This window comes from Rhinopithecus bieti, unplaced genomic scaffold (genome assembly GCF_001698545.2).
Source record: "Rhinopithecus bieti isolate Rb0 unplaced genomic scaffold, ASM169854v2 scaffold_905, whole genome shotgun sequence".
Classification (NCBI taxonomy): Eukaryota; Metazoa; Chordata; class Mammalia; order Primates; family Cercopithecidae; genus Rhinopithecus; species Rhinopithecus bieti.
In genome coordinates this window covers 1,439,995-1,467,848 of record NW_016803348.1, presented here as the reverse complement: position 1 = coordinate 1,467,848, position 27,854 = coordinate 1,439,995, and the positions used below count along the sequence as shown (strand labels likewise).

General features: G+C 39.7%; 1 protein-coding gene across 1 annotated transcript in view; it reads left to right on the top strand.

The window, feature by feature from the left end:
- The window catches only part of RUFY3 (RUN and FYVE domain containing 3), an 84,994-nt gene that overhangs the window by 52,012 nt on the left and 5,128 nt on the right, over positions 1–27,854 (top strand). Inside the window, exons 8-17 of the mRNA XM_017878948.1 lie at positions 513–576; positions 1,970–2,039; positions 6,366–6,458; positions 8,071–8,154; positions 12,365–12,532; positions 13,054–13,151; positions 17,632–17,751; positions 18,646–18,745; positions 23,907–23,971; positions 27,053–27,080. Of these exons, the coding sequence (XP_017734437.1) occupies positions 513–576; positions 1,970–2,039; positions 6,366–6,458; positions 8,071–8,154; positions 12,365–12,532; positions 13,054–13,151; positions 17,632–17,751; positions 18,646–18,745; positions 23,907–23,971; positions 27,053–27,080 (890 nt within the window). The remainder of the gene's footprint in view (positions 1–512; positions 577–1,969; positions 2,040–6,365; positions 6,459–8,070; positions 8,155–12,364; positions 12,533–13,053; positions 13,152–17,631; positions 17,752–18,645; positions 18,746–23,906; positions 23,972–27,052; positions 27,081–27,854) is intronic.

The window sequence follows — 27,854 nt, the reverse complement described above, 5'->3', positions numbered from 1 at the left end:
AAATATGTATTATATATAATATAAACATTTGATCTTTATGAAAGCCTTTTTAACCATTCACTTGAAACGTTAAATAGCACTTACAGACAAATATTTAGCCCTTGAGAACAGCTATATTACATCAGAGTGAGCTTTATTCAAGTCCTATGACGACTGGAAATTGTTACTATTAAGTACTACTACTGAAGCTGAAAAACCTATTAACAAGAAAATTTTTATCCTTTAAATGCGTCTAATAGATTGCAACATCATACCTGTGACCTAAATTATTAATACTAAGGTTTGTAAGCTACAACAAGAGCTTTATTAGTGTGGGGTTTTGTCATTTTTAAACTCTTGACTCTTGTTGATATGTCAAGAGGGTTTTACATCAAATCTGTCTTACGGTTCAGTGTATCTGTGCCACAATTTTTTTCTCATGTTTTATGAAAAGATGGGGTGAAGTAGGGTTGGGATCTTGGTATTTCTTATGTTATTTAGTTTATTTCTGTTTTCTTCCCCTTCCCCCAGAGACGGTCAGATTACTGCAATTCTGGACCAGAAGAACTATGTAGAAGAACTGAACAGACATTTAAGGTAAATAATGAATAAATATATTACTTTACTGGGGAATTGTTGAAGGAGAATGGAAGAGTAAGATGAGCAGTGAGGATAAATTCAGACAACGTTCAACAAATATTTGTAGAATTCCTGCTTGCCAGGCACTGAGTTAGGCACTAGATAAATAAATGGCATTTAACAGTTTTGGTGACCTTTAGTGAAAGGCAGTATATAATGTTATATATAATATAAAATAGCAGTATATAATATTATGTACGTAATTATAACTCTAGTGATTAAATAGATAAATAAATACATAAATACATTCAGTTAAGAATTTTTAAATATGTGACATACAGTTGAAATGGGTGGCTTTTTCAGTTGAGTAGATATAGCTGCATATTTCAGGGCTGATCTTGTGTAAACCACTCATTATATTAGTACCTTTAAATTAATCATATCGTCCAGGTGTGGTGGCTCAAAACCTGTAGTCCCAACACTTTGGGAGGCCAAGGCGGGAGGATTGCTTGAGCTCAGAAGTTCAAGAGGAGCTAGGGTAACATAACAAGACCTTGTCTCTATTAAAAAACTCAATAAAACTAGCTGGGTGTGCGATTGTAATCTCAGCTACTTGTGGGGCTGAGGTGCGGGGATCACTTGAGCCTGGGAAGTTGAGGCTGCAATGAACCCTGGTCTTGCCATTATACCCCAGCCTGGGTTACGGAGCCAGACCCTGCCTGAAAAAAAAAAAAAAAAAAAAACAATGGCACTATTATTTACTCTTTCTATGCCTTAGTTTCTTTATCTGTAAATGAGAATACCTGACATAAAGGGTTGTTGAAAGGAATAAATGCAATAACGCAAATAACATAATTTAGAAGACGGTTTGGCGCATGTAAGCATTTAATTCTTATAGCCTGTTATTATCATATGTAGATAAACCTTAAAGTTTACTCTGTAGGGAATGAACTCTTTTATTTCATTGAATAAATACTTATTGAATTAAAACTCAAATGCCAAAGATATAGCAGTTAAAGCTGATAACGCCTTTTGTAAGCTTAGAGGTCAAGATTTGTGAGCATTAAGGCCTGGCTCAGTGGCTCATGCCTGTAATCCCAGCACTCTGGCAGGCCAAGGCAGGTAGGTCACTTGAGGTCAGCAGTTTGAGACCTGCCTGGGCAACAGGGTGAAACCCCATCTCCACCAAAAAATACAAAAATTAGCTGGATTTGGTGGTGCATGCCTGTAGTCTCGCACCACTGCGCTCCCGTCTCGGCGACACGAGACTCCGTCTAAAGAAGTAATAATAAAATAAAATAAAAAATTGTGAACATTAGACAGTGAAGGATAAGTGTGAAGCGTTTAAAAAGGAAGGTACAGGGTATTGTCTGTTTTTCAAAAGTGATATGTTTTTTTTTTCTCTTCATAGTGCTACTGTAAACAACCTTCAGGCAAAAGTAGATGCATTAGAAAAATCCAACACTAAACTGACAGAGGAGGTAAGTTTTGGAAATTCTTTGATTGACTTATAGAATTTAATATGCATTAGTAGAACCAATAATTTTTATGTAACCTTGGAAAGAAAGAACTTGACTTTTCAAATAATATCAACTGTAGTACGTAACTCCTTATTCTTTTTTCTTTTCTTTCTTTTCTTTTTTTTTTTTTTGAGATGGAGTTTCGCTCTTGTTGCCCAGGCTGGAGTGCAATGGCACGATCTTAGCTCACCACAACCTCCGTCTCCTGGGTTCAAGCGATTATCCTGCCTCAGCCTCCCGAGTAGCTGGGATTACAGGCATGCGCCACCACCCCTGCTAATTTTGTATTTTTCTAGTAGAGACAGGGTTTCTCCATGTTGGTCAGGCTGGTCTTGAACTCCTGACCTCAGGTGATCCACCCACCTCGGCCTCCCAAAGTGTTGGGATTACAGGCGTGAGCCTCGGCCTCCCAAAGTGTTGGGATTACAGGCGTGAGCCACTGCGCCCGGCCCATAACTCCTTATTCTGACTAGAATGGCCAGTTGGCTTATTGCAGGGATCTCATTTACCCAGTTAGACTGTGTAGGGGCATGTTGTCTGGTTGATGGCATATCTTGGTTTCTTTTGTGTGCATGTTTTTTCTGGGCTAGCTTAGACTAAATGTTTAACATATAGCATATTCATCATTTATTCATTCAGTGAACATTTCACACACTGTTTATGTGCAAGAGCTAGACAAATATTTATATGTGCCAGACATTGATTTATGTTCCAAATTAGCAAACTCCCCACCCACTTTGTCCTTGTTTTCTTCCTGGGACAGTTACATAGATAAGGTAAAGAGTACTGGTCAGAAGATCTGTAATCCCTGCCTACAAATCATGCTTATGTAACTCATGTGCTCCTGAGTAAGTCAGTCACTTGACCTCCAAGGGGCTCAGTTCTGTCACTGGAAAATGAGTGTTTACAATATACTTCCTTTTCAGCCTCACAATTAACTCTGAAGATCAGATAAGAATATGAAAACTCTTAGAAAAGTCCCTAAAATAAGAACAGAAAATAACCTCATCGTTTACTTCTAATAAAATATTTTTTTCCTTAACTTGCCAAAGCCTTAGCTACAGATATTTTTTCTTTAAATAGCATTATATGTTTTTATGAAAAATACTAGATAACATTGTCCAGATGGCAAAGAGTTTACTCTTTCTTTCTTTTCTTTTTTTTTTTTTTTTTCTGAAATAGGCTCTCACTCTGTTGTCCAGGCTGTAGTGCAGTGGCACAATGGCTCACTGCAACCCCTGCCCCTCAGGCTCAAGTGATCTCCCACCTTCAGCCTCCCAAGTAGCTGGGATCGCAGGCACACACCACCACACCTGGCTATTTTTAGTAGAGAGGGGGTCCTGCCATGTTGCCCAGGCTGGTCCTGAACTGCTGAGCTCAAGCAACCCGCCTGCCTCGACTTTCCAAAGTGCCAGAATTCTAGGCATAGTCACTGTGCCTGGCCCACCTTCTTTATTTCTAATTGTAATGATGCCCTTACACCCCATGGGATGAATTTAGTTTAAATAAAATCAAATTGAAGCACTAGTCAGGAAGATGCTTTTAATCGGTTTTTCTTTAGAATGAACATTTTCATTATTATAGTTTTTAAATTCCTTTTTTATTACTCAGCTCTGTGGCCTTTACTTCTGGACAAAAATTTTTAAATTTTATAAATCTTAAAACTTTAATTTGTGCTTATGGTCCTTAGAATCTTACCATATAGACTTTTGGAATGTTCAGCACAGATTTTTTACTGTTATTCTGCTGCTACTTTGTTGAATCTGTACAGCATAGCAATTAAGCATGCTCTGTAAAGTTAGGCTACTTGGGTTCATGTCCTGGCTTTGGCACGTGCTAGTTTTTTGGGGCTTTTGTTTCGTTTTGGTTTTGGTTTTTTTTTTTTTTTTGAGACGGAGTATTGCTATGTCACCCAGGTTGGAGTGCAGTGGCGCCATCTCGGCTCACTTTAATCTCCGCCTCCTGGTTCAAGCAATTCTCCTGCCTTAGCCTCCCGAGTAGCCGGGACCACAGCCATGCACCACCTCAGCTGGCTAATTTTTGTATTTTTGTAGAAACAGGGTTTCACCAGGTTGGCCAGGCTGGTCTTGAGCTCCCGACCTCTGGTGATCCACCCACCTTGGCCTCTCAAACTGCTGGGATTACAGGCATGAGCCACTGCACCCAGCCACTTGCTAGTCTTCTAATCCTGGGCCAATTACTTAAGCTTCTATTCCTTGATTTACTTATCTGTAACATGGAAATAGCAATAATAACATTTTGTGAAATTGCTGTGTGAATGAAATGATTTAATACATGATTAGGGCTTAGAACAGCACCTAACACATCATAAGCACTCAATAAATATAGTTGTTAATTTTATTCTCTCAGTCATAAGACTCGTCTTCCTTAGAGTTATATTAATACTAACAATATTTATTCATTTACTTATTTATTTTACCAACAACACTTACTTTCTTAAAGAAAATATGCTCTAAGGGAGCAGATGGGATTAGTTCTGCCTTTGCCCATTTCCGTTTTGGGTTAAGAGAGCCAGTAAGGCCAGGCATGGTGGCTCACGCCTATAATCCCAACACTTTGGGATGTCAAGGTGGGTGGATCACTTGAGGCCAGGATTCCAAGACCAGCCTGGACAACATGGCGAAACCCCATCTCAAAAAAAAAAAAAAAAGGCCGGTCAAAAAGATAGCAGACCTCTTTTCCCCTCCTGGGTTTTGAATCTGAATGACAGACTAAGAAGAATTAAGCAGATGCAGATATAAATACCCACTTCAGGCCGTGCATGGTGACTCACACCTGTAATCCCAGCCCTTTGGAAGCCAAGGCAGGAGGATCATTTGAGGCCAAGAGTTCAAGGTTAGCCTGGGAAACATAGTGAGACCCCGTCTCTACACCAAAAATATTAGCCGGGTGTTGTGGTGCACACTGTAGTCCCAGCAACTCGGGATGCTGAGGCGGGAGGATTGCTTGAGCCCAGGAGACCAAGGCTGCAGTAGCCAAGATTGTGCCACCACACTCCAACCTGGGCAACAGAGGGAGACCCTGTCTCAAATAAATAAATATATATATAGATAAATAAATGTCTACTTCATTTTTGGTAAAGCTGAATTGGAAAGCCTCCTGTGATCTGCAGCCATAATCAGGTTTCCCAATAGTTTCTCTTAAATCAAGATTTTGGAACAACCTGTCTGAGGGCATACTTGGATCCAGAGAGGAGACCTACTTGCCCAGAATTGGTTTCATGTACATTTTTAGGCCACAGGATCTGAGAGAGAACTGGGTTTTCAGACCTGCCCCCAGAAAGCATGAGCTTCTCTGTGCTTACCATGTTAGTACAGGAACTGAACAGAGCCTGAACCTACTGCTAGTGAGGAGACAATGACTGAGAAGGCGAGACTAGCCTGGCTGAGAGGAGCCTGCTTGGTTATTCCTCCCAGCCTCATGTGCAGGCACCTTCATATTCTCTGGGAGTTTAGTAGATGCAGAGAAGGAAAAAGTGTTTCCACCTTACTTTTCCTTCTAAGAAAGAGATATAAATGTTTCCCCATAGCAGTTTACTGCTAATAACATTACCTGATCTTTTAGGTATTGAAATGAAAATCGCCTCAATGCTTAATGGAATTTTTAGCATGAGAACTTTGGAGTTCATGTCTTTAATCTTTTAAGAAATCATCTATAAAAGATCTTATAGAGGGTTTGTCACATGGGTTCCATGGTGTGACACGACCCCTTTATTAAACATTTTAGAAATAGATGTTCTTAATAAATATATTTTTTTCTTACTAAATATGTGTATATCTGTAAGAACACCCTTGAGATCATCTTAAGGCGCAGTGGCTCACGCCTATAATCCTAGCACTTTGGGAGGCCGAGGTGGGCAGATCTCTTGAAGCCAGAAGTTCAACACCAGCCTGGCCAATATGGTGAAATCTTGTCTCTACTAAAAAGACAAAAATTGGCTGGGCATGGTGGTACATGCCTGTAGTCCCAGCTACTTGGGAGGCTAAAGCATGAGAATCACTTGAACCCAGGAGGCAGAGGTTACAGTGACCCGAGATCATGCCACTGCACTCCAGGCTGGGCAATAGAGCGAGGCCCTGTCTCAGAAAAATAAAGAAAGAGAAATATTTCTTTTGAGTTCCTATAATAACATTTTTATTGGGTTATAGCTTGCTTGCTTTCTAAGAATATCCAAGCCCGAGAATTACATCCTAGCAGATTGTGAATTATCTTATACTATGTTAATTTTAAAAAGATAAAAGATTATTTTTAAAATTTTATCCACAGCTTGCAGTTGCAAACAACAGGATCATTACCTTACAAGAAGAAATGGAACGAGTTAAAGAGGAAAGTTCCTACATACTGGAATCCAATCGGAAGGTTAATCTTACTGGATTTAAAAAATATTCATTGAGAGCATGTCAGCTTGTTAGTGGTAAAGGGGAGTCTCTAAAGGACTATTTTAATCAGCTGGCCTGTATCAAGTACACTTTTTATTTAGACTCCATGCATGTGTGATGAAGGTTGTGGGAGGGTTATGCGCCTTTTCCTACAAGATGCTTCTTGGCTTCACAGCCACCTACATCTGTTTAGAGACTTCACAAAACAGTCTAATTCAGTTTCTTGTTTTTATGTACTAATGATTCATACAGTATTTAACAATTTGTTATGTTAAATATAATATTACTTTTACACCATGTTACTGTTTTATAAGAAGTGACACCTCATTTATATATCACTGGGAAAGAGCTACCATATAAATGTATTTTCTAGATAACTTAATTCCTTAAAGCACCAAACTTTTTATACATGTCTGATTAGAATTTTGTAAACCTTTATGTTTTGTACAATTCTGAGCCTTCTTAATTAAGGACATAATTTAATACATTTAGCCCTCTATGATGACTGAGGATCATAATTACCAACATTGACAATTCTCTACTAAATTATAATAGTGCCACTTTAGGAGGCTATTGAAATTGATGGAGCTTCTGACACCTACACTTAAATATTCCCCGATTTCTGTGGATGTTTTTTTCCCTATCTTTTTTGTATTCACTAGCATCTCTTACTTTTTATTGATGCTTAGTGTTGTTATCCCTAGGATGATCTCTCTACTTCCTTTTATCTTCATGCTTCTAATCTACTGTCCCTAGGAATTCAAATCCATAGTTATTAAAATTGTTCTTAAAGAGTTACTAGGCTCTGCGAGGGGACAAAAGCAGTTTTCCATGAGTAAAGTGATTGACTTTAATGCATGGACTTCATGACTGCTCAGAATAATTTTTTTATGACCTGCTTGTTTTTATCTGTGATCTTGCTGGATAGTTGAAGATACCAATTGTGAATTCTCTGGAGATTGAATGTATTAACATTTAAACCTATAGCCCCTGGGCTGGGTGCAGTGGTTTACGCCTGTAATCCCAGCACTTTGGGAGGCCAAGGAGGGCAGATCACCTGAGGTCGGGAGTTCAAGACCAGCCTGGCCAACATGGTGAAACCTCGTCTCTACCAAAAATACAAAAATTAGCCAGGCGTGGTGGCACACGCCTGTAATCCCAGCTACTCGGGAAGCTGAGACAGGAGAATCACTTGAACCCAGGAGGTGGAGGTTGCAGTGAGCAGAGATTGAGCCTCTGCACTCCAGCCTGGGCGACAGAGTGAGACTCCATCTCAAAAAAGAAAAAAAAAGAAAACCTATAACCCAACTCATATTTTGAAATGAATACTATGTTATTTTAGAGGCTGATTTTAAAACTTCTGTCATCTGGTTTGGTAACCTGTTTTAGGATTTTAAATAAAGTGTCAGGAAACCCCAATTCAGCTTAACCTTTAAAATACACTAGACTTCTTCAATTTCTTTGTTGTGTTTGTACATTATGATACCTGCTTCAGTATGATCTTTGTTTCTTACTAAGTAGCAGTGTTAGTGTCTACTAATTCTGTATAGATCAAATCCTTAAATATGTACAATGTTATTTGTCTTTTCGAGGGTCCCAAGCAAGACAGAACTGCAGAAGGACAAGCACTAAGTGAAGCAAGAAAGCATTTAAAAGAAGAGACACAATTACGATTGGTAAACTTTGCTTAATTTCTAATAGTTCAGTAATATATTAAAAGGTAACTGCCCACTTACACGTTTTATCATACAGACCAAGATTAGAAATATCAGTAGTGTTCTGAAAAACTATAGATCCTATAAAATGGTTTATCTCTTTTTAAACCACATTCCTTATCATATTTTCTCAATCTTTTTCTGAGTATTCTCAACAATAAGATTTTAATTTTTATTTTTTTGCTTTTGTAGTTTGTATTACAACAATGTTAAGTATACAGAACCTACTTTTTTAAACTATGCAGTCTCACTCCTACCTAAGTCCTTATCCCTGCAAAGATTCTTGGAGTGGCGGCTCCTCTTTTCTTTACAAAGAATTGTTAATGTAAGATTACTCTATTTTATTTTTAGCTTTTATTTCTGATTTATTATTGGTGTTAGATATAAATAGAAAACTTATCATCCAGTATTAGTCTTAAGATTTTTTTAGAAATTAAAAAAATACATATAAATATATAGATAGAGAGTATATCACCTCACTCTAATCAGAATGACAACTATCAAATTGAAAGATAAGTGTTGACAAGGATGTAGAGAACCTTTACACACTGCTAGTAGTGAAAATATAAATTAGTATAGCCACTATGTAAAACAGTATGAAGGTTGTCTTAAAAAATTAAAAATCGGGCCAGGCACGGTGGCTCACACCTGTAATCCCAGCACTTTGGGAGGCCAGGTGGATGGATCACATGAGGTCAGGAGTTCGAGACCAGCATGACCAGCATGGTGAAACCCTGTCTCTACTAAAAATAAAAAAAATAAAAAAAATAAAAAAAGCCAGACATGGTGGTATGCACCTGTAATCCCAGGTACTTGGGAGGCTGAGGCAGGAGAATTGCTTGAACCTGGGAGGTGGAGGCTGCAGTGAGCCAAGATTGCATCCCTGCACTCCATCCTGGGCGACAGAGCCAGACTCCGTCTCAAAAAATAAAAAATAAATTAATTAAAAATCAGTCTAGCATATGATCCAGCAATCCCACTACTGGGTGTATATCAAAGAGAATCTGCACTCCTATGTTTATTGCAGCATTATTCACAGCAGCCAAGATATGGCATCAACCTAAGTGTTCATCAACACATGAATGGATAAAGAAAGCATGGTACATAAACACAATGTGAGGCTATTCAGCGATAAAAAAGAATGAAATCCTGTCATTTGTGGCAACATGGGTGAACCTGGAGGACGTTATGTGAAGTGTAATAAGCTAAACACAGAAAGAGAAATGCCATATGATAACACTCATATGTGGAATCTAAAATGTTCTCATAAAAATAGAGAGTAAGGTGGTGGTTACTAGGGGGAGAGGAGGCAGGGGATAGTAAGAGACTGGTCAACAGGTACAAAGCTATAGTTGGATAGGAGGAATAAGTTCTGGTCCTCTGTTGCATAGTATGTGGTGACTAGAGTTAACATTAATATACATTTTAAAATAGTTAGAAGAAAGGTTTGTTGTTGTTGTTTTATTGATGCATAATAGATATACATAGTTCCAGGGTACATATGATAATTTAATATACTCATGTAATTTGTAAAGACCAAATCAGTGTTCTTGGGATACCCATCACCTTAAATATTCATCTTTTCTTTATGCTGGAAAGAAAAGAGACTTTTTAATATTCTCATCACAAAGAAATGATAAATGTTTAAGATGATAGATACGTTCATTTCTCTGATTTGGTCATTACACAATTTTTATATTATCGAAACATCATGTTCTACACCATAAATTACTATGTGTCAGTCATGCTTTTTTAAAAAAGAATTTATAATAAGGGATACTGTTCCTGTACTGGATTTTCTCCAGGTGCTAGTGTTACTATATTAATAACCCCTGGTTTCCACGTATTAACTCTTCTGGAGTTTAGATAGTATAACAAACACAAGGAACTCCCCAGAAAGTCTTTAAGAATAAGGAGGAGCCTGCAAGTAAGGAGTGACTTAACTTGTACTAAAAAATTATTACAGGCCAAGTGCCATGGCTCACACTTGTAATCCCAGCATTTTGGGAGGATTGCTTGAGCTCAGGAGTTTGAGACCAGCCTGGGCAACATAGGGAGACCCTATCTCTACAAAAATTACAAAATTAACCATGCTTGGTGGTGCATGCCTGTATTCCCAGTTACTTGGGAAGCTGAGGAGGGAGATCACCTGAGCCCAAGGAAGTTAAGGCTGCAGTGAGCAAAGATCTCACTGCACTCCAGCCTGGGTGACAGAGGGAGACCCTCTCAAAAATATATGTATGTTACAAATTGACAGAATATAACAGAATTTTAGATTTATTTATTTATTGTTTTGTTTTGTTTTGTTTTGTTTTTTGAGATGGAGTCTTGCTCTGTTGCCCAGGCTGGAGTGTAGTGGTGCAATCTCAGCTCACTGCAACCTCCACCTCCCGGGTTCAAGAGATTCTCCTGCCTCAGCCTCCTAAATAGCTGGGATTACAGGCGCCTGCCACCACACCCAGCTCATTTTTGTATTTTTAGTAGAGACGGGGTTTCACCACATTGGCCAGGCTTGTCTCAAACTCCTGACCTTGTGATCCACCCACCTCAGACTTCCAAAGTGCTGGGATTACAGGTGTGAGCCATCCCACCCGGCCAGAATTTCAGATTTTTTGAAAGCAAAGTGGTGTTATTTTAACATCCTTAAAATACTTAGCATTTGCCTTCTATGTGTTTGTGACTGAGATCTCAAAATGTAATACTTTTCATAAGAAAGGTCGCAGAAATAATATATGTCAGCATTTTAAGAGGAGGTGTGATTCGTTTTCTATAATGCTAATCATGTAAAACGAGAATCTCAGTGAAGTGGCACATAATAAAATCTTAAAATTTTCATATCCTTTTATCACAGTAAGACAAATGTTTGTTAAGAAGGAAGGAAACTAAGAAAGTAGGCGAGGTCCTAGGTGAGCCCAAGACACAAGGCAGTTGCAGAAGATCCTCAGGTCTTTGTGTCTTTGATCACCCAAATAATGTTGCAGTAATGGTTGAGACAAAAAGAAGTTTTATGTTAAGTGAACTAAAAATTCTCTTAGCGGCCGAGCACAGTGGCTCACGCCTGTAATCCCAGCACTTTGGGAGGCGAGGCAGGTGGATCACGAGGTCAGGAATTCGAGACCAGCCTGATCAACATGGTGAAACCTCATCTCTACTAAAAATACAAAAAATTAGCCGAGTGTGGTGGCACGCACCCATAGTCCCAGCTACTCAGGAGGCTGAGGCAGAAGAATCACTTGAATCCGGGAGGTGGAGGTTGCAGTGAGCCAAGATCGAGCCACTGCACTCCAGCCTGGGTGACAGAGCTAGACTTCATCTCAAAGAAAAAAAAAATTCTGTTAGCCTCTTAACCATACTAGTCATCCTCAGTAATTGCGATGTTACCTCAGGGACCCAGATGGTCCTCTGGGTTCCCTGGGCTCTTGAATATATCAACAAGATTCACATTAGGGGGATTCATTTTGTGCTGACTACTGTAATCCTGTATGTGTATTTCTATAATAAGATATGACCATCAGTTGTCTTAAGGTCTAATGAAGTGTCTCAAATATGTGTATATTTTAGACATATTAAATAAGCACTACGGGCCGTACGCCCGCGCGTGGTCTCCAGCCTAGTAATCCTTCAGCACTTTGGGCGAAGGCCGAGGCGTTTCTGGTGGATCACCGAGGTCAGGAGATCGAAGACTCTCCTGGCAACATCGGCTGAGCAACCCCGTCTCTACTAAAAAATACAAAAAACGAGCGGGCGGCCGGTGGCGCGCGCCTGTAGTCCGCAGCTAGCCTGCAGGCCTGAGGCGGGAGAATGGCGGGCGACCCGGGAGCGTGGATCGCTTGCAAAGTGAGCCGACGATCCGCGCCACTCTGGCCTCCAGCCTGGGCGACAGAGCGAGACTCCGTCTCAAAAAAAAAAAAAAATAGCACTACCTTGTGGGCTTAGCAAGCGTCTTTTTCCAGATTGTACATACATTATTGGGCAAATGTTATTGTGTATTCTAATTATTGTTCATTATCAATTAATTATTGTTAATGTTTCTGAAAATGAATGGTAGCTTAAGCTGTTTTGCTAGAATATTCGACCTGAGAGTTTTGGTATACTTTTTCCTGTGAAATATTATGGTTTGTACTTAGTTGAAGAAACAGAGTGTAAGCAATTTACTTACCTTTGGGGGCAGGATGTTGAAAAAGAGCTGGAGATGCAGATCAGCATGAGGCAGGAGATGGAATTGGCCATGAAGATGCTGGAGAAGGATGTCTGCGAGAAGCAGGATGCGCTGGTATCTCTTCGGCAGCAGCTGGATGACCTCAGAGCTCTCAAGCACGAACTTGCCTTTAAGTTGCAGGTAGGGGAAGTATGAGGAATAGATTCACTGGCTTTCTAAAATCCTGGGGCTCCCCTTCTCCCATCTTATCCTCCAGAATCACACTTTAATTACAAGAGGAAAGAATCACATCTCATTTTAATGCTAGCTGCCAATAAACTACTTTCAGAATCAGACTCTCATGGGATCCTGTATTGCTGTTATAGAAAACCATGACCACTTTTCACATTATAATAGAGGGTGAGGGTCTTTTTTATCCTATAGTATAATTTCTATTCTGCAGTCTACCATGCCAGCTGAGTTATATATTCTATTAGCTTTTACACTGGAAAGTGATACACTGATGAACTATTACTGTGATAACACTGCAAATAACAATGCTAACTTTAGATAAATTGCTTTTTTTCCATTTGAGGATTAACTGATATCAAAATATATGAACATTTCTGTTTTCCCACTTACCATTAGATTCAAAAGGCATGTGTGGTTGTAATTTTAGGATTTATGTTATACAGGTTGTTTATCATTATTTTCCATAACAGAGTTCAGACTTAGGAGTAAAACAGAAAAGTGAATTAAACAGTCGCTTGGAAGAGAAGACTAATCAGATGGCTGCTACCATTAAACAACTTGAACAAAGGTAAAAGTCCTGGTTCTTTAATGAAACACTTTGGTTGTCAGTGCTGATAGTGAAGAGAATGTGCTGTACATTCAGCAAACAGAAAATATATGAAATTCTTCCAAATTAGCATAGGACATTCTGGTAGAAAAAAAGCCAATTAAATATTATGTATGTTTTCTAAGGTAGGACTGAAATGTTTTTAGGAAATGTCAGTTACTTGACTAGCCTTAAAAAAAATAAAAAAAGGAAAGGTCAGCCTTTGACAACTGTTTTGAACATCAGAACTCTTAACCCTTATCAGAATCATAGGTTAGGGGAAGGATACTTAAAAGCATGAAAGGACCCTTAAATATATGTATGTAATTCTGTGATTTTATTGTTCATCACAAAAGTCTTTGAATACTTGGATGCTGGGGTATATAGAGGCAGTGAGAGATAGGTGTCCTCCAAGGATCTATTCTGGATCTTTCCCTTCTTTAACCCTTTTCTTTTTATCTCCCTTTTCTTTCTCCTGGGTAGTTCTGTAGCTTCCACTGTCACCTCCAGTGTGTTTCCCCAGCTCTTACCTTCATCTGGAGGCCAGTCTTGAGTTTTCATCCTTTGGGCAGCTATCTTTCACCAGTATCTACAATTTAGTCTGCCCAAAGCACATCTTCTTCCTATGCTACTCTCTTTCTCTGTTTGTGTGAAACTACCATTTTCTGTCTGGCAACTCAGCAGCCAAGAGAAATGGCTGAGTCTTCAAGATTGAATGTGACATGGCACCCAAGGTCATTTGATGTTTCTACCTTCAACACCTGTTCGTCACCCTTCTTGCACTTGAGCAAAACTAAACTACTGGTCCCTGGATGTACTTCCCAGTTTTCTCATTCATTTCTTTCCCGATAGTTCCACCAATTAGAAATGTCCTAATTCTTCCCACTCCCTTATTCTTCATTTTTAAGTTTAGGCTCAAATGCCACCTCCCCAGAGTTTCCTCTGATACCTCTTTGCAGCTAGAAATGATCTTTCTGGGAATTCCCGTGGCTTCATATTCATATTTATCTATACTGTTTATGGCTCTTCTCACTGTCTACTTTACATTTTAACCCTTTATATATGTGTCCTCCGATGCAAGCGTAAGCTCCCTGAGATTAGTTAACTAATCTTTTGAGTTCACTCATTAGATCTGTCACAGTGCTTTGAATATATAAGCATTCATTCAGTAGATATATGAATGAATGGATTAATGAGTGACTTCTTATATTCAGATGATTCTTAACTAGTAAGGGTCCTGAACAACAATGCATATTAATGTTAACTCAAAACTTAATGGCAAATTTATAAATAAGCCTGAAACCTCTTATATAGCCAAATAAAAATGTATCAGTCTTACCTAGGAAAGACGGTTGTATACTTGCTCATACATAGTTATATGTTTATGATTTAACAAAATGATTTTACTGTTCATAAATTGTGCTTTTGAAGTGAAATGTATCAAATTCATTTTCAATGATGCTTTGACTTGGAATTTAAAGCAAACAGAAAGAAATAATGACTTATCTCTTTGAATATTAAGCTGACCTATTCTCTTGCTATTTTTGTGTTTCCTGTTTATCCATTTTCTCATTCCCCTTTCACTTCATTGTCATTTTTATTTTATTTAGTGAAAAGGATTTGGTGAAACAGGCAAAGACCTTAAATAGTGCAGCAAATAAACTGATCCCAAAACATCATTAGGCATTTTTCAGTTGGTCACGTCACAAGTCTGATATCACAACTTAATTATAAAAGGAAGAAATCTGAAAGCTATTACATTTAAGCTCTGATTCTCTATAAAATGTCACCAAAAAGTTGACTTTGAATTTGTTGGACTTTTAAAAAACCATTTGGAGATGTAGGTTGGGTGTTTTCTTATTGTTTTCTCCCCAGGGTTAGAAAATTGGTATCAGTTCCTAACTAAAAGCTGAGTAAACTTTGAGAAATTATTTCTGAGTTGACCAATAAATAAAATACCACTTTTTTGAAAAGCCTAGGGAATTGAAGCTCTGTACATATATTAATGATGCCTTTACAACCCAATCATTGATAATATCAGATTCTCGGTGCATTGTTCATGTCTGTATCTGCAAGCCTGTTCTGCCATTGCAGTGTAATGAACTAGAGGTAACTACCACGTGAACTCGGACTCTTCTAAAATAGTTCTGTGTTTCTTAAACCATGACCCCTTTTCACTTTTGTTATATAGGTTTAATCCCCAAGACAAGGATAGTACTTAGTATTTCACTTTCACTACACTTCTATTCTCAGTAACCAAGATTGCTTGCAACTTTTTTTGCCTTAGTGACTTTTGAAAAAAAGAAAAAACAGCATCCTTATATTTCTTTAAAATACATAGAGATGAAGTTAGTAATTAGGTAACTTATGATAACATAATAATGTGGACGCTTGGGGAAACCCTCCTTATGTTTGTCATCTTCTACCTCTGCCATTTTCCTGCAGTTCCGCTTCCTACTTAGGCAGTTCAGAGAGAATGATTCTAATAGAAACACTCCTCTCCTATTAAAAAAATGATGCAGTACCCATTTTTCTTATCCTGCTTTTCTTATTGGAATAAAAAGGACAGGGTATAGACATGAATGTTGATATTCTGCCTGGCCTGTCATTTCTTACCTGGAAACATTTACTTAAAAGTTTCTGTTACTTTTTGTTCAGATGGAGATTTGCTAAAGGTTCTGGGAAGCTAATAATTGAATTATTAGAAAAACATTTCAGAATAGGAAATAAATGATAAACTTATATTCTTTATTATTATTTAGTACAAAAATACAGATTCCCAGTAGATATCCACAAGCAATATTAGCAGGGCTTCTGTTTCTATGTGACCACAGACTAACCCTCTCTAGGCTTTAACATTGTAAATAATCCTATAAATACTTTGATTTTTTTTGAGACGGAGTCTTGCTCTGTCGCCCGGGCTAGAGTGCAGTGACCGGATCTCAGCTCACTGCAAGCTCCGCCTCCCGAGTTTATGCCATTCTCCTGGCTCAGCCTCCGGAGTAGCTGGGACTACAGGCGCCCGCCACCTCGCCCGGCTAGTTTTTTGTATTTTTTTGGTAGAGACGGGGTTTCACCGTGTTAGCCAGGATGGTCTCGATCTCCTGACCTCGTGATCCGCCCGTCTCGGCCTCCCAAAGTGCTGGGATTACAGGCTTGAGCCACCGCGCCCGGCCAATACTTTGATTTTTTAAGATGATTTTTGATTTGAAGAGATGGGCTTTACATAAGCCTTCATTCCTTCAAAAGGTCCTGACAAAATATTTGGGTTTTTTTCTCTCTTTTTTTTCCTTCTGGTATGCTTTGCAGCATTTCAGCTGCTTAGGTGGGGACACAGATAACCCCTTCACTTCCAGCTCTTAAAATTCTTTATCTTTTTCTTGGCAAAACCAGAATTAAGAGTGTACGATGGATTCCATGTATGCTTATATAGGTCCCTGCACAGATTGGACTTGAACTAAAATCAAGTCAAAGAACATATGTTTAGACCAACTTCATGGAAGTGGAAGATCCTGTGCTCTTGAACTTATTTTAATTCTTATAATTTGCACCTATATGAACAAAGCTCCTGCTATATTCTTCTCTTCGTCAACCTTTTGTGGTGATGGGTTGCCTTTTCTATAAGCATTTGGAAGGAGTGATCAAATACCAAAATTAAACTTTCTAAAACCTACACATAGCATGCTTTTAAATTCTATTATATAAAGCCCCAAGTGTTTTACCTTCTAAAACATGCTTCAGTATAGGTGCAAAGTTATACGATATTTAGAAGAAAACATCCATCAGAATCTTCTGGAGAATATGGTCAGAGTCTTAAACAGGCCCAGTGCTGAGTTCTTTGTCCACTTAGTCACACATTTTTTGTGGGAATGGGAAAGGAAGGAGACAGCCAAATTCTGACAAAGGCTTTTCCTTATAGAATAACCCAAAGCCTGGGTGAGGGTTGATATATAATGTCCCATGATTTAATATACGTGGTTTGGGGGAAAGGACAAGAAAAAACTGTAATTCCACATATGAGAAGGTAGTTGCCCGTTTACAAGTTCCAGTTATGTGTGTAAAACAGAAAATTAAGTACCAACCTATTAGGAAATTTTTTTAAAAGTGGATTTAACTTAAATTACTGTGTACTTGAGGTTGGCTTTGGATATGGATTTTCTAAAAAGTGATGTTTTATTGTTTATCATCTAATGGCTGTAAACTGTAGTACTAGAATAAAAAAAAATGGAAAATCAGCTTTTCCTCTGCCTGGTTCACCTTCATCTTACTTTTCTTTAGAATTTGTTTCTTTTCCATCTTTCCCCCTTCATAATTTCTTTGCCTGTGTCCTGCAAAGTTTTTTTCCTCTCTCTGTCTCTCTGTGCATTCTTCCTTGGGTTATTTTATGTTGTGTTGTGAACTTGGTCTTTCTCCCCACCATGGCTTTTGTTTTTTATCACAAGTTCATGTGGCTCACATCCAGATTGCGCCAGGCTGAGCGAAGCCGCCAGTCTGCTGAGTTGGACAACCGGCTCTTCAAACAGGACTTTGGAGACAAGATCAACAGTCTGCAGCTGGAAGTCGAGGAGCTCACCAGGCAGCGGTGAAGAGGGGGCAGCTTGAGCTGACAGGGTGGTCATGGGTAATTCTTAGGGTAGACAGCAAGAAGAGGGGTCTCATGACTTCCAGCCCGGTCGGCTCTGTCTTTGCAATGTCCTTTCTCTGGAATTGGAATTCAGAAAGCTTCACGTACTTCAACATTCACCAAATCCGATCAACATGCTTTGTGATCAAAGAATTAGAAAATTAGAGCCCAAGATCCCAGATAAATAGTAATTATTAGCCAAAATAACACTAATAATAATATATAATATTTCCTGAATTCTTACTGTGTGCCAGATACTTTACAAAGCACTTCACATGCAAACTCTCCTAATATCTTCATATCAACCCTATTAGCAATATTATTGCCTCCACTTTCAGATTAAAGTAGAGCTTAAGGCTGGGCGCAGTGACTCATGCCTGTGATCCCAGCACTTTGGGAGGCCAAGGCAGGTGTATCACCTGAGGTCAGGAGTTCCAGACCAGCCTGGCCAAGATGGTGAAACCCCATCTCTACTAAACATACAAAAATTCGCCAGACATGGTGGTGGGTGCTGGTAATCCCAGCTACTCGGGAGGCTGAGGCAGGAGAATTGCTTGAACCTGGAAAACGGAGGTTACAGTGACCGGAGATCATGCCACTGCACTCCAGCCTGGGCAACAGAACAAGACTCCGTCTCAAAAAAAAGTAGAGATTGGAGATGTTAAATGTGTCCAGATTCACATAGTTAAGCTTAGAAGTGGCAACATTATCATTTAAAAACCTGTCTCTCTGACAACAAGCCCTTAACCATTTTTAATTACTGCACTGTAAAACAAGGGGTTGGCATTCTTTAGAGAACATGTCTGTATAGAATTCCAGTTTTTCATCCTTTTCCTCTCCAACTTACCTCAGGAACCAGCTTGAGTTAGAACTAAAACAGGAGAAAGAAAGAAGATTACAAAACGACAGGAGCATCCCAGGAAGGGGTTCCCAGAAGCCAGAATCCAAGATGGTAATATTTGCTATTCCCTTGTTCTTTTACTTAATTTCAGTTTAAATTTTAGAGGCTACCTTGATAGGCCTGTCAGTTTTCCTTTACAGATCACATAGTTAGTGACTGTGTCCTTAAGTATATGGATAGCAACCAGTAATTGTGTGAACAGATGAAAGCTTGATTCTGGGTCTCCCTCTAGGATACTTTCTCTAAGTTGATTTCATTTGGAAAGGGGGATTTTAATAATCACAGTGACCCTGTTTCCCTTTTAATAATTTTTTAAGTAAGATTATTTTGATGTCTTAACAAAAATATATGTTTCTTGGATTTCTGCTAAATAATAATTTTAATAAAATAGTATAGTAATCCCTCTCCAACCCTGAATTCCCCTTTAACATAATTTTCCACAATGTGGATTTGCTTCTGTATATCTTTTTCAAATCATGAGGATTTCACTTTGAGTATCCTTAAGGAACTTCTCATGGGAATAATCAGAGCGGGAACTAGGCTTGAGGAAGGGAAGGTAATATACAATAAAGAGCAAAAGTAGAAATTTCTACATAATAATCTTAGAAGGAGATTAGTGGTGAAGGAGCTAAAATTGGGTAAAATCATCTCTGGGGCCCAGGAAATAATGAAATCAGAAAAACATGAAATAACTTTTTCTGTGACAAACAGTGAAAAAATTGCCTCCTGTGTGTACTTATTATTCAAGGGGACTTCAAAAAGATCTTGGGAAGTGGAATTAAAAGGTAAAAATATATAAACTTTATTTCTCAACTTAAGTTCCATCAAGGTCAAGAGACTTTTGTAAGTGATGATACCAGTCATGTAGGCCATCCCTAAAGAACTGAGGCTCCTAGGAATTGAACCATATCAATACAATCTTTTCACATTATTAACTGAAGAACAATTGGTGCCCTTTAATGATATTTTAAGATTAGGAAACAGAAATCAGAAGAGCCAACTCAGGACTATAAAGTGGATGCCTAATGATTTCCCATCGTAACTCTCACAGAATTGCCCTTGTTTGATGAGAGGAATGAGTTAGGAGCATATTTCTGGTGGGATAGGACTCTCTGTTGAAGCTTTCCTGGGCATTTTTATGCTAAAGCGTTGGCTAACTTTCTCAAAACAGACTCACAAGTATTAGCCGAATGTGGTGGCATGTGCCTCTAGTCTCTAGTCCCAGCTACGTGGGAGGTTGAGGCACGAGAATCACTTGAACCTGGGAGGTGGAGGTTGCAGTGAGCCAAGATCACACCACTGCACTCCAGCCTGGGTGACAGAGCAAGACTCTATCTCAAAAAATAAAAAAATATTTAAAACACTCTCACAATAAGCAGATGTTGGCATTCTCTGGCCTTCCAGAAAGTCAACAAGCAAAGTGCCTTCAGCATCCCTAAAAACTGTTGCCATGACCTTTGCTCTTGACCTGTCTGCTTTTGCTTTTATTGCACCACTTCCACCTCTTCATAGCCATTGCTTTGATTGTGCTTTGTCTTCAGGTTTGTACTATGAAGTTGTTACATCTCCTGTTATAATTTCTCAAACAAATGCTTCAGGTTCTTGATCCCGCTTGTTTATAATTTCCATTGAAAGCTATACTTTTGTCTGCAGCTGATATGGGCACAACAGTTTTGGCACCCATCAAGTAGAAAGTTTACTCGACTTTAATTTTTCAGCCAGAATTGTATAAGCCGAACCAATTGAGATATCTGTGGTATTGGCTGTTGTTTCTGCTGTTAATCGTTGTTCCTCTTTAATTAGAGCATGAATAAGATCCTCACAAATTGATGTGGATAGTCTGCTACTGCAGACTTCGTCTTCAACACCATCTGGCCCCTTCTTAAAATGAGTTATCCTTTTGTAAACTGCTGATTTCTTTGGGGCATTGTCCCCAAAAGCTTTTTGTAAAGCATCAATATTTTCACAATTCTTCCATCCATGCTTCACCACCAATTTGATGTTTGTTCTTGCTTCAATTTTAGCAGAATTCATGTTACTCTGATAGGGGCTCTTCCTTTTTTCTTTTTCTTTCTTTCTTTCTTTTTTTTTTTTTTTTTAAGACAGTCTCACTCTCACCTAGAATGGAGTACAGTAGCACAATCATGCCTCACTGCAGCCTCGATTTCCCAGGCTCAGGTGATACTCCCGCCTCAGCCTCCCGAGCAGCTGGGACTATAGGCACACACCACAACACTCAGCTAATTTTTGTATTTTTTTGGTGGAGTCGGGGTCTTTACCATGTTGTCCGGGCTGGTCTTGAACTCCTGGGCTCAAGCCATATGCCCGCCTCAGCCTCCCAAAGTGCTAGGATGACAGGCACGAGCCACCATGCCCAGCCTGGGGTTCTTTTCAAACTGATGTCTTATCCTTTTTAGTGACTCAAACCAAATCCTGGTCAGATATATTAAAATAAGTTAGTACATTGTTTTGCTGCAAAAAATTTTTGAAGTCCATGCACAGTCTTTTTGTAATATGCATTTTCCATGAACTTTTTTAATACCTCTAGTATACAACAAAGCAGGAAGAGTTCGTAAACTATTTAAAATTTCTAGAGAGTGAGCTGCTAATTTACTGGCAAATAGAAAACGATGGTATGTGGAAATGTATTAAATAGTACCACTACTAATAATTCAAAGTGTACAAAGAACCACTCTAGGCCAGGCACAGTGGCTCACACCTGTAATCCCAGCACTTTGGGAGGCCGATGTGGGCAGATCACGAGGTCAGGAGTTCAAGACCAGCCTGGCCAACATGGTGAAACCCCGTCTCTACTAAAATACAAAATTAGCTAGGCATGGTGGTGGGCTCCTGTAATCCCAGCTACTAGGGAGGCTGAGGCAGGAGAATTAGTTGAACCTGGGAGGCAGAGGGTGCAGTGAGCCAAGACCATGCCATTGCACTCCAGCCTGGGCAACAGAGCAAGACTCCACCTCAAAAATAAATAAATAAATATAATTAAAATAACCACTCTCTGTAGCATGCTATCTTTATTATTTTAATTTAGTGAACATAAAATCTAAAAAGTTTACAAGAGTTTACTTAAAATCTTGACCTATCTCACCCTATTTTTCCAGTGAGGTTTTAAGTTTTTCAGTCTCCAGTTGTTACTTGCAGTGGCATTTCCAGGAGGATAAGTATTGACCTCTCTTCCTTGATACTTGAGTGGTGTAAGAACACACGTTTCAGCTGGGTGGCTCACACCTGTAATCCTAGCACTTTGGGAGGCCGTTGGCATGAAGATTGCTTGATCCCAGGAGTAAGAGACTAGCCTGGGCAACATAGGGAGACCTCATCTCTACAAAAAAATTTAAAAATTATCTGGGTGTGGTGGCTCGTGCCTATAGTCCTAGCTGCTCAGGAGGCTGAGGTGGGAGGATCACTTGATCCCAGGAGGTCGAGGCTGCAGTGTGCTGTGATCATGCCACTGCACTCCAGCCTGGGCAATAGCATGAGACCTTGTCTCAAAAAACAAACAAAAAGAATACACGTTCCACTTTTGGATGCACATGGGCAACAGTTGAAGGCAAGCAGCAGTGGGTGTGTGTACCACAGAAAAAAATGTAGCCCTGAAAACTGCTCAGCACCTGGCCAGGCTCTGTGGCTTACGCCTGTAATCCCAGCACTTTGTGAGGCCAAGGTGGGTGGATTGCCTGAGCTCAGGAGTTTAAGACCAGCCTGGGCAACATGGTGAAACCCCATCTCTACTAAAACACAAAAAAGTGTTTGGGCCTGGCGGTGTGTACCTGTAATCCCAGCTACTCTTGATGCTGAGGTCAGAGAATCGCTTGAAACCAGGAGGAAGAGGGTGCAGTGAGCCAAGATCACACAACAGCACTCCAGCCTGGGTGCCAGAGCGAGACTCCGTCTCCAAAACAAACAAAATTTGCCCAGGCAGAGCTTAAGAGTATTGGTAGAAAAACAGTTTGAGGCTGGGCGCAGTGGCTCACGCCTGTAATCCCAGCACTTTGGGAGGCCGAGGCGGGTGGACTACCTGGGTTGGGAGTTCAAGACCATCCTGGCCAACATGGTGAAACCCCGTCTCTACTAAAATACAAAAATTAGCCAGGCGTGGTGGTGGGTGCCTATAATCCCAGCTACTCAGGTGCTGAGGCAGGAGAATCGCGTGAGCCGAGATCACGCCACTGCACTCCAGCCTGGGCGACAGAGCAAGACTCCATCTCAAAAAGAAAAAAAGAAGGAAAGAAAGAAAGAAATGCAGTTTGAAACTTTACATCTGTCCTGCCAAGTAGAAAACTCCTTGAGTTGAACAGGCTATAGAGATAGTGGCACTGGGTGGTTCACACCTGTAATCCCAACACTTTGTGAGGCCAAGATAGATGGATCACTTGAGGTCAGGACTTTGAGACCAGCCTGGCCAACATGGTGAAACCCTATCTCTACTAAAAATACAAAAATTAGCTGGGCATGGTGGCGCCTGCCTGTAATCCTAGCTACTCGGGAGGCTGTGGCACAAGAATCACTTGAACCCGGGCGGATCACTTGAGGTAAAGAGTTCAAGACCAGCCTGGCCAACATGGTGAAACCTCATCTTTACTAAAAATACAAAAATTAGCAAGGCATGGTGGTGCACACCTATAATCCCAGCTACTCAGGAAGCTGAGGCACAAGAATCACTTGAACCTGGGAGGCAGAGGTTGCAGTGAGACGAGATGGCACCACTGTACTCCAGCCTGGGTGACAAGAGCGAGACCCTGTCTCGGAAAAAAAAAAAAGTTATGGCCCTGGGGCATCAATTTGATTGAACATCCAGAGGATTATAGTCTGATGGATATGGGCATCCTTGGTTTTACCAGTTTTTCAGAGCTCAGTCTGGGGGGAAAGAAAAATTATACTTCCTGTAAGAAGTAACTGATATCTTGAGCCAACTTTGCAAGTAAATAGAATACATTCTGAATTTTATTTGAATCTCAAGAATTAAAATATCTACTTTGAAAATCATTTGTCACAAACTATCAGAATAGTTAAGAAACTACTTAGAGCAAAGAATGAGGAAACATAGCTTGAAAGTTAGATCCCTTCCCTGATAAAAAAAAAAAAAAGTTACTTAGCTTTATACCCAAACTAAGGCATTGCAGAAGAAAATATGTGCAATATCATCATTGTTTAGCATTCTGAATAATTAATAAATTGGGCTGTTTTCTTTTGGCAGGATGGGAAGCACAAAATGCAAGAGGAAAATGTTAAACTAAAAAAGCCCCTGGAAGAAAGCCACAGGTGTTTGTTAATCAAGTATTAACTAAGATGTAAAGTTATTCTGGGGTGGTGGGAAGGGGGGAGTTTTTTATATACATTGGCATTGACACCGACCAGACACTGACTTATAATATTAATATGCCAGGAAGACATTCGAAGTGGAAGTTAGTAAATAATAAACCATATAACATGTATTAAACCAAACCCATTAGGCCATTTCAGAGGAAAGGATGATAAGGCTGTCCTCTCTCTTTTCCCTGATTAATTCCCGAGCTCAAATGATCACTTAAGAGGTTATTTCCCACCTTTACTGAATTGGTTTCCCAGGAGAATAAAGTATAAGTCATACATAGCATTTCTTAGCTTCTTAAATATATTTGAGTATGACTTGTTTCTACCTACGTGCTGAATTTCAAATAAGTGGCTGGGCGCAGTGGCTCATGCCCATAATCCCAGCACTTTGGGAGGCCGAGACAGGTAGACCACCTGAGATCAGAAGTTCGAGACCAGCCTGGCCAACATGGTGAAACCCTGTCTCTACTAAAGATACAAAATTAGTCGGGTCTGGTGGTACCTGCCTGTAATCCCAACTACTTGGGAGGCCGAGGCAGGAGAATTACTTGAACCCAGGAGGCAGAGGTTGCAGTGAGCCAAGGTAGCGCCACTGCACTCCAGCCTGGGCAATAGAGTGAGACTCTGTCTCAAAAAAATAAATAAATAAATAAATAAGTACTCTGATTTCTCTTATCTCTCATCTCTCATTTTTTCTTTCTCTTGAGAATCTCAAACAGCTTAACTCTATTCCTTTTTCCTAACTCTTATCTGATTTGCTCACGATGAAGAGCATAGGATAGTTTCAAGGAAGCCGACTTTTTGTAGCTATTTTACCAGGTTAGAAATATAATTAAATATTACATAGTGCCACTGCATTAAAAAGTGAAGGAGGTCCAGTTATATGACATTCTGGAAAAGACAAAACTATGGAGACAATTAAAAAAAAATCAGTGGTTGCCAGTGGTAAGGGAAGGGAGGAATGAACAGGTGGAGCACAGAGGATATTTAGGGCAGTGGACTACTCTGTATGATACTATGATGGTGGATACATGTCATTATACCTTTGACCACACCATAGACTATAGACACCACCAAGAGTGAACCTTAATGTGAACTGTAGACTCTGGGTGATGATGATGTGTCAGTGTAGGTTCATCAGTTGTATAACAAATGTACCACTCTGGTGCAGCATGTTGATAAAGAGGCCGGGGATGGGGCAGGAGGCATGAGGGAAGTCTCTGTACCTTCTACTCAATTTGGCTGTGAACCTAACTGCTCTAAACATAAAGGTCTACTTTAAAAGGTGGAAGAAGCAGTTAGTGATGAGGAATGATACCATAGTGGGGTTTTGAGAGAACTATACAACTATTCCTAGCCAGGCTTTGTCACCTTAAGAATGAGGTAGTGGCTGGGCGCGGTGGCTCACGTCTGTAACCCCAGCACTTTGGGAGGCCAAGGTGGGCGGATCACGAGGTCAGGAGATCAAGACCATCCTGGCTAACATGGTGAAACCCTCTCTCTGCTAAAAATACAAAAAATTAGCCGGGCGTGGTGGCAGGCGCCTGTAGTCCCAGCTACTTGGGAGGCTGAGGCAGGAGAATGGCGTGAACCCGGGAGGTGGAACTTGCAGTGAGACAAGGTCACACCACTGCAGTCCAGCCTGGGCAATGAGCAAGACTCCATCTCAAAAAAAAAAAAAAAAAAAGAATGAGGTAGTATGTCATCTGGAGCAAAAGTAGCTGCTGGAGAAGAGAAATTACACAGTCCAGTATGCAGGTGCTTGGCCTAAATGCCCAATTCTTGCCTTAAAGGCCAGAATGATTCCAAAGTCTTTAATTTTGCTCCCAAAGAGCATGGTTTGATCTAGAGCTAACCTTAAACTGTCACCCATCTCACATTACAGATTGGCGCAAGCAAAGAGAAGGGAAGTAGAAGGGCCATAAAATTAACCTGGGCTTCCAGGTGCCTTTCCGGGTCAGCCTAGTTCCAAACTAACATCAAGTCATTTACTTGAGCAATCAGGAGTGTCTATTAAATGCCAACTTCTGATTTAGGTCCTGAGAATATAGAATAGTGCTTCCTTTTATCTGAATTGTGCTCTGCAACTTAGAATTTGTTTTACATTCATTATCTCCTTATGATTTAATATTCCTTACAAAAGTGTCTAATGCAACTTTACAGATGAGAAAACTGAGAAGCACAGAGAGGCTGAGTGACTTATCCAAGTCGCTTCTGTTTATCATGTCTACTGTTTTTAAGTCCTTTGGCTCTGCACTACCTATTAGCAACTTCCAGGACTTATTCTGGTCATAGCTGCTATCATTAGACACACTAGGCTTCCTAGGATTATGATGGCAAGGAACATCAGAAAATCTGGTCACCCCATGGTGTATGTCTGGTGGTCACACTGCTACTCAAGTGAAAAGAATAGGAACCATTGCAATCTGTAGTGCATTTTCCCTGTAACCGAGAGCGGGCTTTGCTTCGCCTCTCATTTAGGCTCTAGTCCGTGCTGGGAACATCAGAGTTAGTTCAGCTCAGTCTCATGAAGAAATATTTCAACCTGAATGTCATTTTCTGGTGACAGTCTCATTTCCCCTTCTTGGATTAATTTGCTAAAGCTCACATCTTAAGAATATTTGGGACTAATATGTAACGTGATAATGGATAATGTATAGATTTCCATAATATCAAATAGAAAAAAGCTACTAAAATATATGGCCAGTGAACCATTGGAGTTTTACCCATTGGGAAACATAAAGGCTAACTATTTTGATAGCAAAAAGGAATGTAAAATATAACTTCATCTGTTTTAAATGGGAACCCTAATATAATAAGTCAAGGGTCAGATTCTAGTGATTCATTTTAAGAAGCAAAATTTCCTCTCCTTGGAGGTCAAAATTAATAATTATGTTGTTCTTAGTAATATAAAAGACCCACAGTATTCCTTGTTTGAAAAAATGTTTGTATTCTGAGCTTTTAATTGAAATGATAGAAATGGAAATATAAAGTTCCTATTTGTCACGATTTTTTACTTCTCCATTGTAGGCTGCAACCCCACCCTACGGATGAACAGGTAACACAGCCTCCTGTTTCAAAACATCTTGTATAAATTATGAAGTTGGTTGAACCGTGCCTAGCCAGCAAATAAGGTAGCATGGGCAGAAGATGCGTGAATACAGTGTACCATCCTTCTAACAATACCCTGAACAAATACGTATTGCCTGAAGCTCGCACAGGAAGTAGCACAGCTTTGAACAGTTTACTAAGTAAACATCAGTTCTCACTTATTTTAAATTATCCCTGACATAAGACCTAGGAGAGTTCACGTTACATCCCTTTCCTCTAGTTTTCTCTTACATAAAATGGAGAGAAAAAAGATGCTTTGATCACTTAGAAATAAGCTAACATAAATGATTATAAAACACTTTGTGAATCTAATAGTTTATGACAAGCCCATGAGAAAGACAGTGAATGCTACTATGTCTGAGTCACCCTGTCATTTACCTCTTAGGTTATAAAATAAAATAAATCCTACTGCTATCCTTTTTTTTTTTTTTTAATGGAGATAAGGTCTCACTTGTATTGCCCAAGCTGGGGTGCAGTAGATGATCTCAGCTCCCTGCAGCCTCGACTTCCCGAACTTAGGCAGACCTCCCACTTCTGCCTCCCGAGTAGCTAGGACTACAGAGATAAGGTTTCATCATGTTGCCCAGGCTGGGCTCAAATGATCTTCCCACCCTGGCTTCCCAAAGTGCTAGGATTACAGGTGTGAGCTTCCATGCCCAATGCTTGCCATTCTTTTTTTTTCATTTCTTTTTTTTTTTTTTTTTTTTTTTTTTTTTTTTTT